Source organism: Octopus bimaculoides, chromosome 7, assembly GCF_046866305.1.
Source record: "Octopus bimaculoides isolate indiv1 chromosome 7, ASM4686630v1, whole genome shotgun sequence".
NCBI classification, from domain to species: domain Eukaryota; kingdom Metazoa; phylum Mollusca; class Cephalopoda; order Octopoda; family Octopodidae; genus Octopus; species Octopus bimaculoides.
The window spans coordinates 5,274,321-5,295,663 of record NC_142934.1 but is presented as its reverse complement, the minus strand read 5'-3'; the positions used below and the strand labels follow the sequence as shown (position 1 = coordinate 5,295,663).

The following is a 21,343-nucleotide window of genomic DNA, read 5'->3' as shown; positions in this document are numbered from 1 at the left end:
GTGTGCGTGTATGTGTGTGCGTGTGAGTGTACGTGTGTGTGCATGTGTGTTTGTGTCACTCCTTCCGCTTGGAAACCTGGATTGGTTTATTCCTGTAATTTAGAGACCGATAGAGTAACTACCAGATATAAAATAATATATATGTATATATATATATATATATATATATATATATATATATATATATATATATATATATATATAAGTACTGTGATAAATTTATCCAATTAAACCCTTCACGGCGGTGCCTCGACCTAACCGCAGTCTAATGACTGATAATGCATGTTAATGATAAAAAGATAAACCAAACTACTGTTACAACAATTAAATGAAAGCGAAAAACAATCGAGGCCATCTTAATTGCAGTTCCATCAACAAGCTCAAAATATGTCATGCATTCATAGAAACATTCTGGAAACAGTGGGGAAAAAAAACTTTGCTATTGCGGACAGAAGATAAAACTCAAAATGGATGACCTGTCCTGTAGGCAGCTTTACTATATGACAAAAGCAGTGAAAAGGAGTGGCTGTGAGCTAAGTAGCCTGCTTACCAAACATATGGTCCCGGGTTTAGTCCCACTGCGTGGCACCTTGGGCAAGTGTTTTCTACTATAGCCTCGGGCCGACCAAAGCCTTGTGAATGGATTTGGTAGGCAGAAACTGAAAGAAGCCCGTCGTATATATGTATATGTATGTATATATATATATATATATATATATATATATATATATATATATATATATATATATATATATATATATATATATATATATGTATGTATGTATGTATGTATGCATGTATGTATGTATGTATGTATGTGTGTGTCCGTGTATATTATATATATATGTACATATATATGTTTGTGTCTGTGTTTGTCACCCCCCCCCCGCAAACATCGCTTGACAGCCGATGCTGGTCTGTTTACGTCCCCATAACGTAGCGGTTCGGAAAAAGATAACGATAGAATAAGTACTCGGCTTACAAAAAATAAGTCCTGGGGGTCGATTTGCTCGACTAAAGGCGGTGCTCCAGCATGGCCGCAGTCAAATGACTGAAACAAGTGAAAGAGTATGGGGAGAAAGATATTGAAAAATATCAATAGGTCAGAGTGAAGAAAAGAACGAGGAGTGTGGGTATCAGATGGTCGTGAGATGTGCTAAAATAAATACTCCTTAAACCATACAAAACAATTATTTTTGGCGGTTGGGGGTTGCATAGCCATATGAATTCCTCGAAAGTTTACTGAAAATTGCAAAATATAAAATAAATTATGAGGGCTTATATCGGGTGCGGAAAGCAGAATTCTACCGAAATATCAAATATACTGAAGCTGAAGAACCTAACGTATTGTTACTCTCAATTTCACGCTAAAGTGCAGCTGTTAGAATAATACAAAAGTATTTGAATGATGCCAGGATTTCTCATCAGGAAACAAGCATTTAGCATTCATTCAGCAGTGATTGACCACGGCTTGAAACTTGAAGGAAGTTATTGGATAGAGACATGATCATTAGCAATAAAAAATATTAGATTAAAATTATTTGTTTCAAACTCTCTAGGTACAAGGAAAACAAGTTCGTGGAAGGGGTTAGGTCGATTACATCGATCCCCCAATACGCAACTGGTACTTATTTTATTGACCCCGAGAGGATGAAAGGCAAAGTCGACCTCGGTGAATTCACAGAGTTAAAGCTGGACGAAATACCGCTCAGCATTGTGCCCGGCGTGGTAACGATTCTGCCAGATCGCCGACTTAAAAATTCGAAATATTAAAATTATTAATAACCTATCATTATAAACTAAATAATTATCAATGCTTTGCTTTCAGGGACCGACATAAAATCTAAGAAGCGTGCCAAAGGTTAGAGTTTAAAGTGAAAGAATAAAAGAAAGAACTGGAAAGACACGGAGAAAGGGAGGAGAAACTAGTTTCATTTGTCAATCGGTGACGTTTTCACTTGATTTCAGCCAATGATGTGTGTGTGTGTGTGTTCTATTATTCTGTTATCGGTTTTAGCCAGAAGCTATCGTCGTGTTGGAAAACTGCCACTATATATCGGCATAGGCATACTGGGTAGTTGCCTGGGAACCTCATGGGTCTAGAGGCCCTATTCTAATCTATGTATACTGTGGTTGTCTGTCAATAAATATATGCCATAGGGCCCAGTGTACTGGCTTGCATAGGGGTCTAAAATGCTGCTAAGACAGCCCAGAAAGTGGGTATCTCAATATTTATACAGTTATTTTAGATCCATTTTATCTGATTTTACCAATTGGCTTCGCAAACGAGAGTTAGGAGAAAACCTAATTCCGGTGCTTCCCAGAAAGGCTGCTATAAAGAGTATAGTAACTACTCTCTGCTACTGAAGGTCAGAAAGTGTCGCGTCCGGTTGGTGGATGTTTAGGGTATATATGTGTATAATGTATTTTATTTGTGGGTATCCATGGAAAATCTGTGGTTAATAAATGAATGCTTCTTCGTTTCGAGGTTACCAGGATAAGTGAAAGCATTTATACCTTACAGGATGTAGTCGTTTTCCGAGTAAAGAAGATAGTAGTATCTATTTGAGTGAAAAGTAAAACTTATGGATTTTTCGATAAAAAGAGATATACGGATGTAGTGTGTTTAAATTACTGTTCAGATCTCTCATTAAAGAAAGCCATGATATGTATTTGGTGGATCCTATTTCAATAATCACGGTGCCACACCGGCGCCCTCAGTTTCCAATTATTTTACTTATGTTCCTTGATTTCAATAAAAGCGAAAATACTTTTAATCGGGGAACACTTCAACAAGGTGTAAAAATACTTTCACTAGAAACCAAGAAATTTACCAGCTGTGGGCCTTTGAATCCTAAGCTATTGCATTACCTGGTACTCGCTTTAGATGGAGTGGAGGGTACCTCTAGTACAACACAATGGCGTCCAGTACGACCATTTGTATAACTCACGGTGCCGAAGATAAATACTAGTCCTTTCAGAATTTTCCGCTTGTAAATTATTGCATATCTCTCGCGTCTTCGCTCCAGGTAATGAAGTCGTAGTTTATTCAACCTCTCCCAGTTGTTCATCTGTTGCGCTGTGGCAGTCTTTTAAGTGTAATAACGTTGGATCACTTGAAGCTCCGCAATTAGTTTGATACGATGTGATGACCACAGCTGAGAACAGTAGTCTAGGTGGCTGAGAACAAAGGTCTTCCACAAGAGCCAACATGAGTTCTTGGTTTCTTGTTCTGAAGAATCTTAGAATCCATCCCACTAATTGTCAGCACTTTGATGCCATCTTGGTAATGTGCACATGAAACAGTGCATCAATACACATACTGCCCCCCCCCCCCAAGTCTCTCACTGTCTGTGACTCTGGGATTGCAGTGCATCCGAGTCCTAATATGCAGGCTGTGAATTCGTGAGTGCTTGAAATTAAATTGCATGTTCATACTACTTGTATATTGCATTTAGGTCTCGCTGCAAGCTTGCGACATCATCAGAGTTCTTTGCTGCCTGTGATAATTTTGAATCATTTGCATAGCTAGTGACAGTGTCTGTCTGATTGACTATTAGCAAGTCTAAGAGGGCTATTATAAACAGTAATGGCCCGAAGACAGTTCCCTGGGGAATTCCTCTCAGAATTTGTCTTTCCCTAGAGAGAACACCATTAGCTGCAACTACAGTCCCTCTCCTAGTTTACCAACTATGCCAAGATCTTTCAGTTTATGACCATCATGCTATGATCCACCTTGTCAAGATATACTACATCGACATTTGAATAGTCGAACAGCTTCTTCAAAATCCAGGTCATTGTGCTGTAAGAGCAGCGTTAAGCAGTTTCTTCCAGGACGGAAAGCATGCTAAGTATTGTTCAATTTCTTTATTGCCCACAAGGGGCTAAACATAGAGAGGACAAACAAAGGGGTTAAGTCGATTACATCGACCCAGTGCGTAACTGGTACTTAATTTATCGACCCCGAAAGGATGAAAGGCAAAGTCGACCTCGGCGGAATTTGAACTCAGAACGTAACGGCAGACGAAATACCGCTAAGCATTTCGCCCGTTATGCTAACGTTTCTGCCAGCTCGCCGCTAAGTATTGTTCATCAAGTCGTTTTCTTCAAGGAATCTGATCAGTTTCCTTCTGACAATTCCTTGCATGACATTGTTGATATGTGAAGTCAGAAAGCTGGGCCTGTTGTTTTTAGCCTCTGCTCTACTTCCGCTCTTAACCATGCATTCTTTTGAGTTTTTTAAGAAGTTTACAACGTGCAAGGAAATTCTGGAAAAATATTTGAAGCGGTTTCTCTAAAGCCTGTTTACATGACTTTAAGAGAATAACTGGGAAAGCTTAGGGACCAGTTGCTGAGTTTACGTTCATTTCATCAATGGCTACTATAGATAATTAAACGTGTTAACGATTCTGCCAGCTTCCTTTATATATATATAATTTTAAAAGCCAAGACAGAAGTTGGAGATAAGGTTAATAAAAATTTATTAACACATTGATAAGACCTACAATTGTTTCAATTCCTCGTTCACTATTTGCGTGTCATTGGAGGTGGCCCCATTGGCTACTACCACCTGACCGCTATTCTTCAGAAAGTCATGCAGCCATTCTCCCACGTAGTTAGTGACATATATATATATATATATATATATATATATATATATAGTTTTAGGGAAAATAACCAATATTATATACAAAAAACATCTTACATAAATTATCATTGTTTTAAATTATCATTGTTTTAAATACAAGTTGAACGAAGTTTAAGTTTAAAATAATAATGAAGATAAGATTAGTACATATTTAACCGGTGTAATAGTTAAAGCTATACTATTTAAAGCTAAAGACGTTTATTTAATTATAATTAAAGATCAATTGAATAATAGAAAAATACAATGATAATTTAAAACAATGATAATTTATGTAAGATGTTTTTTGTATATAATATACATATTATTATAATGGATGAAGGGATGATTATTGAATGGTTATTATTTTGATATTATGATATTTTTTAAATAATTTTTCTATCTTTATATAATAAGTATTTCATATTAATTCATTTGGTACTTATTGTTGGTTGATATATATCTAATTATTGTTCTACTTACGATCTGACGAGTAGCTATATTTTTGAATAGAACTTATTTTCGATAATTTCAATTGATTTTAATCGATTTAAATTTCTTTTCTATTTGGAAATTGGTTATGAAACACGTGTAATCTTTTTATTATATTTACTTTACTTTATATTATACTCATTTATTGTGCTTTTAATTATTAATTTTTCTATATGTGATAGTGGATTTTCATCGATGAGTTCTTGAAAATTGGTTATTTTCCCTAAAACTATATATTTTATATATACTTTATCTATAAGGCTCAATTTAATTTTAATTTTTTATAAATTGATTTTAATTGAGTTTTTTACCTGTAATTTTGGATTTTGTCCCTAATATTATTATATATATATATATATATATATATATATATATATATATATATATATATATATATATATATATATACACACGCACATACATATATATATATATATATATATATATGTATATATTCCCGAGCGTCTAGTAACACAATCTGTATCACGTCCTCACGTTGTTGTTTTTTGTTGTTTTTTTGTCTTTTTCCTTTTTTGAACCTATATATATATATATATATGCTGAGACCCCCCTTTGGTCATGACTGATCATGGGATTGCACCTAGGAAGTTACCCTCCGGGGCACAAGTCCGGGCAAGGTTGTTTATGGAAGACCAGCAGTTGCCCATGCATATCGGTCTCCCCTCTTCGCACCACCAGTGTTATCCAAGGGAAAGGCAAAGGGGCCGATACGGCTTGGCACCTGTGACGTTGCAACTCATTTCTACAGCTGAGTGAACTGGAGCAACGTGAAATGAAGTGCCTTGCTCAAGAACACAACACGCAGCCCGGTCCGGGATTCGAACTCACAACCTCGCGATCGTAAGCTCGACGCTCTAACCACTGGGCCATATTATATATATATATATATATATATATATATATATATATATATATATATATATATATATATATATATATATATATATATATAGATAGATAGATAGATAGATAGATAGATAGATAGATAGATAGATAGATAGATAGATAGACAGATAATGTCAGTTTAAAGGCAAGACGCTACAGATAGTTAAACGTTTATTATTTCTGTTTATTTAGCCTTATTTAATAATCCAATCTATAAATGGATGGGAAAATAGCTGCCTTTACTCTTAAATATGTTGAAACAGGAAAGATTTAATTAGTGTATTAAAATTAGTGACAGCCACATTGAAGCCACAAAAATGAAGGCTATGTAAGGATATTTTAGAATAAATTATTTTATGGGAATCGTAAAGTATATTTGCCACCTAAATGTGGCAGACCCATAGGGAACGATGTTATTGTTGTTTATAGCCCCAGGAAGACATCTCCTCGTTAGCCAGCTGGAGGAGATGTCTTCCTGGGGCTATAAACTGTAACATCATCCCCTATGGGTCTACCACATTTAGGTGGCAAATATACTTAACGATTTCGTGCTGCTACAGTTTACATCTCGCTCAGAGATTTATTATTGTTTATTTTATTGAATTTTGAGACAAATTCGTTCGATTTTGTTTTTATTTTTTTTCTGGGCTCTTTTCTTTTCTATTTATTTTACTCCTTTCCAATTTTATTTGAATTAACACGAAGAATGTTTTCATTGTAGTGTTCTTTATAGCTCTAATCTTCCTCTTCAACTTTTGAAATTTGAATAAATTTTACCTCTTTCCAGATATATGGCAATGAAGTACCAAGTAGAAAAATATGAAAGAATTTATCTGATAACCCAATAATTTAAATATTCGATATCATATAACTACCCTGTCGAAGTGCAAATTATGGACATTAAGATTATTACAAAATTCTGAACTCCCAGAAACAGCTATCGAGTTGGCTTCAGAATCCAGCGTGCTAACTATTACACTACAGAACCTGGCTTGTTACGTTGGACATGTTAGACGTAAAAAAAAATCGTTACATGATTGTGAAATACCTATGTGCCTACTTTGAGTTCGCTTCTGCGAATAAGAGCTGGATTTGATCGGATGAGTTGAAATTTAATTTCTTCGCTTCTGATGGCCAAGTCTTTATCAGCTGTTCTAGAGGAGAATTTCACTCACAATGCATGATTCTATCAGATAATCATTTTGAGATGGATGTTTGCGAAATGGATGCTTCCTCACATCAGAGCTAGAGCATTGTGAAGAGTACGGCCAGTCCGGAGATCTTAGAGACGTCTTTAATCTTATACGCCAATACGCCTTTATTGATAATATTAATAAAATCATAAAAATAAAAAATACAGTGAGAAATTCATATACGAACGGTCCTCTAAATGAACACATTGAATAACGAATGGATTTTCTGAAGAAAATTAAATTGAAATTCAGTTAACGAACTACGATAAAGTATGCAGTGTGTACCTACAACAGATGGGGTTTTTTTTCTCTCTCACCTTAGTAATGTATCTAGACTGCAGACCAAGCATGGCTGGAGCAGACGACAATCCCAGGATTTAAATTCAGAGGAAAACTTTGCGTAGGTTATATATATATTTAAAAAAATAAACACAGGAAGTAAAATAATTGCACAATTATATAAAGATTGAAAGAGTAAAAAACGATTACTATTAATTATGATAATGAGACTTATTATCTCATAGATATAATTCTGTTCTGAGAAATTACAGGTGACAGAAGAAGCATTAGTATTGTCCTTTTGTTTTATACTTCTATATCACACATTACAGTTTATTGAAAGATGTGTGCTTTAAATGAACTTAGTTTAAGAGGCGTTCATATTTGCGGAGTTATTCCTGCTGTTAATAATGGCTTTGGCATGCCGGGAAGAATTTTTAGTGGTATTTCGTCTGGCTTTACGTTCTGAGCTCAAATTCCGCCGAGGTCGACTTTGCCTTTCATCTTCTTGGGGTCGATAAAATAAGTACCAATTGAGTACAGGAGTCGATGTAATCGACATAGCCCCTCCCCCGAAATCGCTGGCCGTGTTCCAAAATTTGAAACCAATTATTGTTTTGGACTATTCCCTGTTTAAACATATTTTCTTCAAAGAGTAAAAAATAAAATTCTTTTTGTTCAGCGCAGGCAAGACTCTGAGATAAGGCACAGGCAAGGCTCTGTCGCAAGGCGCAGGCAAGGCTCTGGGGCAAGGCGTAGACAAGGGTCTACAGGCAAGGCTATTTGCTTCGTAACCACATGGAGTTAGGTTCAGTCCTAATGCTTGACAACTTGAGCAAGTGTCTTCTACGATAGCCCCGGGGCAACAAATGCCTTGTGAGTGAATTTGGCAAATGGAAACTGAGTATATACGCAGCCCGTCATGTGTGTGTGTGTTTGTTATCCTACTGCTTGATAACCGGTGTTGGTTTGTTTACGTTCCCTTAACTTAGCGGATGGACAAAATTTGAACGACAGAATAAGAAGAAGCGGGAGTGGTATGAGGATTTATGGTTGGAAACGCGTTTCTTGAAAGAATTTCCAGTACAACCAATGTATTTCCGTGGACGTACGCTGTCGGTGCTGTACCTATTATTGTTGATGTTGCTACTGCTGCTGCTGCTGTTGTTGTTGTTGTTGTAGCTGCTGATGTCGTTGCTGTCACCGATGTTGCTGTTGCTGCTTCTGTTGATGCTGCCGATGCTGATGATGTTTGGAGCTGGGGCTGCTGGTGTTGGTGCCGCTGGAGGTGGTGCTTGTGTCGGTAATGTTACCGCCCCTGCGTGTGTTGCCGGTAATGCACCAAGAGCGCAGTAAGGCCACTGGAAATGAGGGACCCCTGGTCTTTGTTAAGGTGTCCTTCTAGGAAAGGGCTAACATGCACACAAAACCCACTGCTCTACTGGAGACGGATATCCTGTATTTTGCTTATCTCTGGAAGTCTTGATATTGCTAGTGGGAGTCGTTGTGGTGTTGTGCAAACCGCACTCGATTTTAAACCCTTGCACTGGCATTGCAGACACTCTGTCAGTGATGCGCATGCTCGTGCAACATATATATATATATATATATATATATATATATATATATATATATATATATAGTATTAATAAAATAGGAGATGGAATATGTAATAGACTATATTAGGTGCAACACATGTTTCGACCCGTTCTGGGTCTCTTCGGGTATTATCAATAAAATGTTTCATTAGAGATTTCTCGAGTCGGCTTAAATAAATTTACGGATAACAACAGGTAATCGAAACTGTGCCGGTGCTTTACTCATCATCTATTTATACATTTTGTACAAGTTATATATATATATATATATATATATATACACGCGCACATTTATATATATATATATATATATATATATATATATATATATATATATATATATATATATAATATAATATAGGATAAAATCTTTATAAGAATTTATCAAGTAGTCAGCGTGAAAAAACCTCATAATGAAAAAAAATTCATCATTTTTTTTCCATAAATATATATAATTTATATAAAGGGCATTAACTGTGTAGTAATGCCTCACGCTTCGAGGGACTAAATAAGTAAAAAACTACCCAAAAATAAGCAACATATTTACCGTAAGCGAGGGAATGCAGCTTTCAAAATTAATCTCTTAGAAACATTTAACTTAACGGTAAACCACTGGTTTCTCAATCAAATACAGAAAACCTGTGAAGTAACCTGCATCTTTTGTTCATCAGTACACGTATGGTCGAGATACATAAAAATAAACAAGAATCAACATACCACGATGTTCCCAACACAGTACGATGACCTCTGTTCATAATTATATATCCGTGAAAGAGATTTGAATTTATCCGGTGCATCTCAGTAACATGTGCTTATACAGAATAATATTCAGCACTGAATATATTCTAATTATTTATAATATAATATAGGATAAAATCTTTATAAGAATTTATCAAGTAGTCAGCGTGAAAAAACCTCATAATGAAAAAAAATTCATCATTTTTTTTCCATAAATATATATAATTTATATAAAGGGCATTAACTGTGTAGTAATGCCTCACGCTTCGAGAGACTAAATAAGTCAAAAACTACCAAAAAATAAGCAACATCGTGGTATGTTGATTCTTGTTTATTATAAAATTATATATATATATATATATATATGTGTGTGTGTGTGTGTGTGTGTGTGTGTGTGTGTGTGTGTGTGTGCGTGTGTGTGTGTGTATGTATATCAATATCTATATGTGTGTTTGTGTATGTAATACAGACAGCCGTCACTCGCGAGCGAGAATGCCTTGGTAATATGTCCAGGCTTTTGTTAATTGTTGTAGTTGCTTGTGTAGTCACATAGAAATATTCTCTTGAATCTCCGCTCCCTTTCCCTGCTTGTAGCACCTCCAGGATGTGACAGCTGGAGAGAGGAAATCGCTTGAGGGAATTTATATCTGCGTAGGCTGTAGCAGAGTAAAATGAAGTGCCTTACTCAAGGACACATCATACCGCTCAGTTCTAGAATTGAACTCACGAGATCCAGATTGTGAGCTGCACACTCTATCCATCAGACCGCAGCCTTCACTTTGTGTATATGTGTGTGTATGCGTGTGTATGTGTATGTGTGTGTGCGTGTGTATGTGTGTGTGTGCATGTGTTGTGAGTATATATATATGTATGTGTGTGTGTATGTGCGTGCTTATGTGTATGTTTTGTGTGTATATATATGTCTGTGTGTGTTGTGTGTATATATATGTTTGTGTGTATGTGTGTGTGTTGTGTGTGTGTGTGTGTGTGTGCGTGCACTGTTATATCATTCACACCTGCATATATGTACACGCACGCACGCGCACACACATGCACAAGTATGCAGGAATATACACAAACTTGTATAGATATACGCGTTCTGTATACACAAAAGAATGTATATACACAGCGAATAATTTAAGTAAGTGTTTCTTAAAATACATTTCATTTTCAAAATTTAATAGAATCAACAGACAAAATTTCATTGTTTCATGAATTCTTGCTTTCAGACTGATAACCATTTTGGTTTAGGCGCTGCTGACAACGCGAAGCAATGGAATTGCAGACATCAAGAAACATTTCGTTCGGTATTTGTATGCATTCTGGTTTAATAACTGCCTTCAGCTTACATTATTTACATTTGACGGATATTTGTCCTCATCTTGTTTGTTGTTAACACAACGTTTCGGCTGATATACCCTCCAGCCTTGATCAGGTGTCTTCGGGAAATTTCGAATCTGGGTTCTAATTTTTAAGGCATTTTTCGATGTTATCATTATTATTATTATTATTATTATTATTATTATTATTATTATTCAGGTCACTGCTTGAAATCGAACTCGGAATCTTGGGATTAGTAGCCCGCGCTCTTAACCACTGGTATATGGCGTAGTGGTTAAGAGCGCGGGCTACTAACCACAAGTTCGATTCCAAGTTCGATTCCAAGATTCCAAGTTCGATGAGAACCCAGGTTCGAAATTTCCCCAAGACACCTGATGAAGGCTGGAGGGTATATCAGCTGAAACGTTGTGTTAACAACAAACAAGACAAGGACAAATATCCGTCAAATGTAAATAATGTTAATAATTCCTCATCTCTTAAATTTAGAAATGTTTTCAGTTTGTTGACTGTCGCCGTTTTGTACCATAAACTTTCTCTTTTCAGTATCACCATAAAAAAAGGGGCTAGTGGTATGAGATCCGGCGAGTATTCTACTGAACCTTTTCGTCCAATCCACCGGTTTGACAAAATCTCATCAAGGTAGACTCTTACATCATTATGGTTGTGTGGGATTGCCTCCATCTTACTGGAAGTAAAAGTTCACATCTTCGAAGTCCTTTTGAATGCTTAGCATGACAGATTGTCACGCCATGTTCAAGTAAATGGAACGAGTCAGAACCGTAAGAAAAGAATGGTCCAATTTATCGTTTTGATGATAAGCTTCACCATACTACGCGGTTTCGATTCCCAGACTAGGCATTGTGAGTATTTATTAAGCGAAAACACCTAAAGCTCCACGAGGCTCCGGCAGGGGGTGGTGGCGAACCCTGCTGTACAACCTTCTCTTACTCTTTCTTCCTGTTTCGGTTGTACCAGTAATTCAAAGGGCCGGCTTTGCCACATTCTGTGTCATACTGAATCTCCTTGAGAACTGTGTTAAGGGTACACGTGTCTGTGGAGTGCTCAGCCGCATGCACGTTAATTTCACGAGCAGGCTGTTCCGTTGATCGGATCAGTTGGAACCCTCGTCGTCGTAACCGACGGAATGCCACGATATATAGTCTTTACAGTGCTTACAGAACATTGAGTAGCAGTCCCGATGTCGGCATTTTGATACCGGGCGCGAAACATCATGATACAGGTAACATTTTTTTCAATAATCAGATGGCTGTAAGTCCTCCATGTCAGCTACTTTTTTTTCAACTACAACTATAATCATTATGCTCTCCAACGCCGTTGATCGTTCACCAAATGCATCAAACTGTTCCGGTAAAAGGAAGACAAAAAATTCGTCAAATTGCCCACAGAGGACTAAACACAGAAGGAGACAAACAAGGAAAGACCAAGGGATTAAGTTGATTACATCGACACCAGTGCGTAAGTTTACCTCGGCAGAATTTGAACTCAGAACGTAGATACGGATGAAATACCCCGAAGCATTTCGCCCGGCGTGCTAACGATTCGGCCAGCTCACCGCCTTAAAATGAAAGTAAATATTAGAAGACGAAGTTTTCAGCAAACTGAAAGCAATGCGTGAGAGATAAAATATATACAGAGAGAGAGGTGGGGAGATAGAGTGTGCGTGATAAAGAGAGTGATAAATAGTTAGAGAGAGAGAGAGAGAGAAAGTAGGAGAGTGGTCGATCTAAAAGTTGAGTTATTTTTTGCAGCAAATTATTGTTTCTTTTTTCTTGTCTTTTCATTATTATTTATGGACGATATTGTCTTTGGAACGCAGATTCCGAAAATCAAATTCCTTTTTCTCGAGGGTGCAGCGTTTCCAAGCCTTTTTGGGTTAAATACACATGCATAACGAGCCTTTTTGGGTTAAACACACATGCATAACCACATACAACTGCATTTGCATAGGTAGATAGATAGATAAATAGAGACAGACAGACAGAGACAGAGACAGAGACAGAGAGAGAGGGAGAGAGAGAGATTGAGGGGTGGGGCGAGTGAGATATAAATATATAAGCATATGTGTGAGTGTGTGTGTGTGTGCATGTGTTTATATATATATGTGTGTTTGAATATTGTCGAAATACGGACATATATATATATATGTTTACACACAGACACACACACAATAGCAACACCACAACAAACACCTCATACATATTTATATATTTTGCTACTCATAGCAATAACAGCATACCGCCCACAGCAGCTACTACAAGCCGACAACAACTTAATCATTGGTTACACAAGGTCCGGTTTGATAGCGGTGCAGATAGCCTTAAATGGCATAACTTATTCAAATTACAGTCTATTTTTACTCCAGGCTGAGCATTAACATATTACTGTTACTTTATTTCCTTGTATGAATAGTAAATAGTAGAATGAAATTACTATAGCTCTATATTAAAACGTAACAATAAAATAACAAGGTTTTCTAATTTTAGCACAGGGTCAGAAGTTTCGGTGCAAAGGGTTGAGTCGATTCTATCGGACCATGTTTTTCAACTGGTACTTATTTTAATCTAACCCAAAATAGCTGACAGGCAAAGTCGACCTTGGCAAAATTTGAACTCAGAACGTAAAGACGGACGAAATGCCGCTAAGCATTTTGCCCGGCGTGCAAAGGCTTTTTTACCAGCTCGCCGCTATGATAATAATAATAATAATAATAATAATAATAATAATAATAATAATAATAATCCTTTCTACTTTAGGCACAAAGCCTGAAATTTTGGAGGGTAGAGGACTAGTCAATTACATCGGCCTCCCCCTTATGTTTCACTGGTACTTAATTTATCGACCCCGAAAGGATGAATGGAAAAGTTGACCTCAGCGGAATTTGAACTCAGAAAGTAGCGGCAGAGGAAATATTGCTAAGCATTTCGTCCAGCGTGCTAACGACTCTGACAGCTCGTCACTTTTAATGATGATGATGATGATAATAATAATAATAATAATAATAATAATAATAATAATAATAATAATAATAATAATAATAATAAAATACATAGGGCACTCAATTATTATAAAATACATAGGGCACTCAATGAACAAATGTCAGACAGTGCTACAGCTCGAAACAAAAGAGGGACTTGTGAAAACGAAAGCCATCCCCATTAGAAGAGGAATATTCCAGGGAGACACGCTCTCTCCACTCCTGTTCTGCCTGGCACTCACACCTTTAACAGAATTGCTAAATAGAACTGGATGCGGTTACAAATGCTACGGAAAAACAGTCAGCCACCTTCTATATGTGGATGACCTAAAATTATATGCTAAAAACGACAAAGAGCTAGAAACACTACTACAGACAGTACACGGCTTTACCAAGGAAATAGATATGAAATTCGGATTAGAAAAATGTGCCAAAGCAACCCTGAAAAGAGGAAAATTAGTTAAAAGCAACAATATAACACTAGATAAAGCCAATGAAATAAGAGAACTAGACAAAAGCCAACCATACAAGTATTTAGGAGTCAATGAACTAGATAGGATACAACATACACAAATGAGAGAAAAAATAAAGAAAGAGTACTATAGACGAGTTAGATCAATACTAAAAACAGAGCTCAATGCTAAAAACAAGATAATGGGTATCAACACTTTAGCTGTCCCAGTTATAAGCTACAGCTACAACATCCTTAACTGGACACTAAACGAACTATGTAAAATAGACAGGAAAACAAGAAAAATAATGACAGGATATAGGATGCACCACCCAAAATCTGACATAGAAAGGCTATATATACAACGCACAGAAGGTGGCAGGGGTCTTATGCAGCTAGAAAACTATTATAAAATAACCACCATAGGACTGCAAAAATACCTACTCCAAAAGCAAGGGAAACTAATACAAATAGCCACAAAACACGAGCAAAACAAAAAGCTGTTTTCAGTATTTAAGGAAGCTGACAAATACAAACAAGAAATCAATCTACCTAACAAATACGAAGAAGAAGAAGAAGAAGAAGAAGAAGAAGAAGAAGAAACAACAAAAGCTATAAAACAAATGAAATCCAAACTAAAACTAGAACAGCAACGAACCATGATAAAACGATGGCAAGAAAAGCCCCTACATGGTAAATACTGGGCTAAACTAAATGCGAAAGAAATAGACAGAGAAAAATCCCAGCAATGGCTGAGAAGCTCAGGACTCAAAGCAGAGACTGAAGGATTTTTAATTGCTGCACAAGACCAAAGCCTCCCCACCAGAAATTACCAAAAACACATAATGAAAAGAAATATAACAAGTAACTGTAGAATATGTGGAGATGGACAAGAAACAATAAATCTTATTATCTCTGGCTGCCCAGTCCTGGTTAAGAAGGAATATATTCACAGACACGACAGAGCTGGGACCTATATACACTGGAAGCTATGCCAACACTATGGAATAACAACAGAAAAAAGATGGTATAAACACACGCCAGAAAAGGTCACAGAAAACGAGAAAGCAACCATACTCTGGGATATGCCAATATACACAGATAGAGAAATTAAGGCAAATAGACCAGATATAGTTGTCAAAGATCATGAAGAAAAAAAATGCTTTCTAATTGAAGTATCAATACCAGCAGATGACAACGTTTCTCTAAAAGAAATGGAAAAACTTTCAAAATACAAAGACCTGGAAATAGAGATAACTCGAATGTGGAATCTAAAAACAGAAACAATTCCTATCATAGTAGGTGCCTTAAGTATAATAAAAAAATATTCAGACAAATACATAACAAAAACACCAGGACTAACAAATATATATAACATACAGAAAATTGCACTACTGGGTATTGCACACATTCTACGCAAAACACTTTCAATACAGTAAACATAAGAGCACCACAGCAAACCACAGCACATACCCAAGGCGCACAGAGCTGCGCTCGGTAGTGAAGTGAAAGCACGTTATAAAAATAAAACTACTGAACAATAATAATAATAATAATAATAATAATAATAATAATAAGCTCTCATGGCTTTTAGTCTTAACTGATTGGAAGTGTCATCATGTACATGTTTTGTCTTGTTATACAAGATGGGCCACAGCAAATATTCTGTTCAAAATCACAGATTTGCTTGTCAGTTGTTTGACCTTAACTAGTTGAGCATGTCCCTTGGTGGCTGACGATATGTGCATCTGTAATTATGAGCAGAAGTAGTGGGGGAGTCATGATGGGTATAATGGGTTTCGTATATTTTACCCCAGTGTCACATCTATGGCATGCGCTGCTCTCTCACTCAATAATAATAATAAGTGGTCCGGCATTTGCTGGACATTCCAGCAACCTGGAAAATTCTTTTTCGGTTTCATACCTCGTAGTATATTTAGGTTTTTCAACTTTACGTTTAACACAATTAAGTCAAGACAAAGTTTTCACCAAACACCGCTATTAGCCTTTGAATTTTTGTTCCGGTTCTTTTCCTTGTTTTGATTGCGTAGAAAATATTAAAGACTTGGAAACACTTACTTGTGTAAGTGCGCCCAGTCGGAAACTCCGCTTACTGGATGCCAGTCGCTTTCAAGTGTCATCAGGAGAGAGCATGCATCGTTTCGGAGTTTTCCTCTCGACAACTTTACAATGCAGCGCAAATCTCCTCATTGATGTGATGCCCCCGCCGCCTGGATTGACTGATTCGATCTGAAGTCCACTTCGGTATCATCAGCACCATTCAAATTGTGGAGTCATGTTGCACCAACTTGCCACAACCAGGAACCTGCCTCACACCCACACGTCACCTCTTCAGTCAAGTTTCATTATTCCTTTTCAGCCATATCTAATAGCTAGCTCTCTCAACTCTCGCCAAAAACCACCCTTAACTTTATCTGAAATTCTGCTCCGAGCAGACGACTGACTGGCTGGATTATAAGACTAGTCAGTACAATGAAACAGGAACCCATGTTGTTTCATCTATAAAAGTAATTTCTTCTTAGTTGTCCGGACTATTGTCTCAATTATGGTTGTCATACGATATCAAACTAATGACGGAACTTGAAGCATTAGAAAACTCTTAACACAGATTGTCTCACTGTAACGTGAGTCAATGTAAGAGGTTACAAATGAGGCGTCATTCCCTGGAACGAAAACATCATAAAAATGTAGTAATATACATTCGGAAGTTATTGAAGGGTCTAGTGACAGACTTGCATGATTTGGGAGAGCCTATTCAGATCTGGATGGATTGACGGTTCGTGTTGCTCGGCCACATGCCACATGATCATGTGAGATGAGGATGCATCTGGCCGAGGTGGGGATCGGCTAGGACTCTGCTGGACGGGCCACCCGGGAGGATCCAGGAATATACCCGACAAATGGTGAATGCAGCTACGCGCTGCAACGGCACATGCGTCCATATCTGACCTGACCTGACCTGCCAAATTTCAAGATTGAACGCTATGCCAGTTTCCGAACTTGGTGATGACCGTTTAAAAAGTCCGTTTTGAACGCCTTCCTCTAGAAATATGCCGACTTCTCCAGCCTAAATCGGTAACTGGTGTATTTCTCCAATAATTAATTTAGTAGATAGATAGATAGATAGATAGATAGATAGATAGATAGATAGATAGATAGATAGATAGATAGATAGATATACTTGATTCTTAATCTGAAAATTTAAGCCTGCCTTCTCTTATATGTATACATTACTCTTTTACTCTTTTACTTGTTTCAGTCATTTGACTGCGGCCATGCTGGAGCACCGCCTTTAGTCGAGCAAATCGACCCCAGGACTTATTCTTTGGAAGCCTGGTACTTATTCTATCGGTCTCTTTTGCCGAACCGCTAGGTGACGGGGACGTAAACACACCACCATCGGTTGTCAAGCGATGGTGGGGGGACAAACACAGACACACACACATACACATATATATATATATATACGACGGGCTTCTTTCAGTTTCCGTCTACCAAATCCACTCACAAGGCTTTGGTCGGCCCGAGGCTATAGTAGAAGACACTTGCCCAAGATGCCACGCAGTGGGACTGAACCCGGGACCATGTGGTTTGTAAGCAAGCTACTTACCACACAGCCACTCCTGCACCTACATGTATATATATTTTGTACATTAAAACCCAAGGTAAGAAATTTTCTATTAGACTTTCTTCAGACAGAGAATCAAACAATTATCTGATTCGCTGTCTGAAGAATTTCTATTAGGAGATTTCTCGCATGTTTCTCCAGCATGTACGGTTTCGCGATTAGCAAATGAAACATGTATTAGCAAATGAAACATGTATAATGATGAATTAACAATACCAATCTATTTTACAATATCCTGTTTTGTTATATAATAATTTTGTAAACAATATTTCCGGAACGTTCAACTCTAATGTGTACCTCACATCAAAACAACAACGGGAAGAATTACGTAGTGAGTCTTAATACTGAAATAGATGTGATTCAAGGGTACACAGCTTGAATTATACCCACCTACATTATATACCCACTTACATAATATATATATATATGTGTGTGTGGGGGGTTCAGTCAGCTTGATTCACATTATATAAAACTAATAGCTCCATCAGTCATAATATGCTCGAATGTTCTTCCGCCAATAATTCTGATTAGGGAAATACAATTGTATACTATTTCTATTCCAATTCCGGTATTAAGTACTTTTCTTCCCTTCGTCACCATCAGCAGATGCTACTGTTGCTAGTAATATAACAACAACAACAACAACAACAACAGCAAAAATCTCGAGAAGTACGTGGAACAAATAGGGGTTGCAATAAGGGTGGAGCATTTGCAGAAAACAGCACTGCTTGGAACCGCTCGAATACTCCGGAAGGTGCTCGAAAAATAAGGGCTGTTATCTTATTTCACTGGTAGTGGACAGCTGACACCTTAGTACATATCCAGTCTTAGAAGCTGTGCAAAGACAATAATAATGATAATAATAATAATAATAATAATAATAATAATAATAATAATAATAATAATAATAATCTTCATCAAAACCGAAGACAGAAACATCTCAGCAAAGGAATTTGAAAAACTGTCGGAATATAAGGACCTTGAAATTAAGATGTCTAGGACTTGGCAATTAAAACCATCCTTGTTGTTGAAGGTGCCCTGGGAATGATCCAGAAAGGTGGGGACAAATATTTTGATCAGATCCCTGAGAAACCAACGATCTACGAGACTCGAAAAATTGTGTTGATTATCAACCGCTCACATTCTCAGGAATTCTCTCTCCGTCTAATATATACACGTACCTTAGGTCTCTGGTTGAGACCCGGTCGGAAGATCAAATAAAATTCAAATCAATCTGAAGAAAATAATAATAATAATAATAATAATAATAATAATAATAATAATAATAATAATAATAATAATGAACTTCTAACTTGTTGTCTCTTGAGGTCTCTGGGTGAGACTTGGATCCAACTTGTACAAATGCAAAGCAAAAGTCAAACATAAAATAATAATAATAATAATGATAATAATAATGATAATGATGATAATAATAATAATAATAATAATAATAATAATAATAATAATAATAATAGTAATAATAATATAGGCACAAAGCTTAAAATTTGGGGGAAGGGAGTTGGTCGATTACATCGACCCTAATGCTTGACTGGTATTTATTTCATCGATCGCGAAAGAATGAAAGCAAAGTCGACCTCGAGGGCAATTAAACTCGGAACGGAAAGACGGACGAAATGCCGCTAATCATTTTATCCGGTTAGTAACACGTAGGTTACAAACTAGTTCTTTCTCTAATCTGTTTCTTTCTATTGCTAGCTCTTTGCTAAACACATCGATTCTAATCACTCTTTTCAGGGCGTCCCACGACTGGTTGTTTGCGTCCCTATCAACTGCTGCTTAACTAGTTCACTAATTCGGTTTCTGTAGTCGTTCTGTACCTGTCTGGATGCGTTTAACTTCCAGTGACCGGGTCTCCGTCTACGGATCCTATCTAAATCGACTGAGAAGATCGTAAATTTGTGGTCTGTGTGGCCGATCAGTTTAAACTGAGGACATACCCACAGACCTAACAAATACTTTATCAAGATAACATGTGGATGACCCGCTGTGATTGTTCCATGTCCAAATTGGCACAATGAGGGAATTCAGTTGGTACCTATCAGCTAGTTGTAAGTTTTTGAGAAGGTTTTCGAGGCTTTTGTACCCACTTTTGATGTGTATTAAACCCACACAATGGTTCCGTGCATCCAAAGTTCAAGTCCTCCTATACAACTACTAAAGAGCGAGACTTTCTGAGGAAAGATTCTAGACACCTAAAGAAATCAAGCCGACCTGCTGTCGGGTCATAGATGGCCACCATTCTGATGGCACCAGCTCCCCTTTCATTCATGTCCAGGACTACCAACCTACTACTCGGGTCCAGGAACATTGCTCATATGTCAAGGTTCAAGGATTTCCGGAACAGCACCGCCACTCCACCACCCTTAAACCCGACAGACCACAAGATAAGAAATCCTTGTAAACCTTCCGATGCCCTGGGGAAATTGTCTTTTTAAGCTAAAATCAGCGCTGGATTAACTTGAAGCAAGAATGGCACGTGCTTAGGGCATCAAGAGAGGTGGGAAGCACCACAGAAATGGTAAATGGTTTACGGCACAAAAGAAACTTGCTAAGATAATATTTAAACTTGCTTATATAATATTCGAAGTGATTTATATAATCGGAAATATAATTTTAAAGTGCTCATGATGTCATAATGTGGATCTGATCAAGAACTTTGCAATTAAAAAAAAAATAGGAGAAAAATTTTCAAATATAAAGTGAAAGTATACAAAAATAAACATTATATTTTCCATCTTATTGTCAGTTTTTATTTTGAAAAATAAAAATTTATTTTGTAGTTTATTATTGTTTATATTGTGAATTACATATATATGGGGACACGAAAATCTTTTAATTGTTTAGGGTCTCCATGAGTCTTAATCCAGCCCTGGTCATGTTTTCGGGAGGTGTTCAACGAAAGCCTTTCCACTTGTCAGAATGAATTTGTTGTTAATTACTTTCGCAATTCAACGTTGCTCTTTCTGAATAACAGTGAAGTTGGTGATAACGGATGTATGCGCATGAGGCTGTGACTGTTTGTCATGTTGATGTTCGCGTGTTTGTTTTAAAAATTA

The 21,343-nt window shown here is 36.9% G+C and overlaps 1 protein-coding gene across 2 annotated transcripts in view; it reads left to right on the top strand.

Moving 5' to 3' along the window:
* Positions 1–21,021, top strand: part of LOC106883128 (uncharacterized) — a 38,057-nt gene extending 17,036 nt beyond the window's left edge. Inside the window, exon 2 of one of the 2 annotated variants that reach the window (XR_016242502.1) lies at positions 6,810–7,710. Coding sequence is in view for 1 of the 2 variants with exons in the window: in XM_089354676.1 (XP_089210802.1) it covers positions 14,155–16,056 (1,902 nt within the window). In the remaining variant the exon portion in view is untranslated. Of the gene's footprint in view, positions 1–6,809; positions 7,711–11,714 lie in introns of those variants that run through there. The other variant, XM_089354676.1, reaches the window with a different exon arrangement.
* The last annotated feature ends 322 nt before the right edge of the window (positions 21,022–21,343 follow it).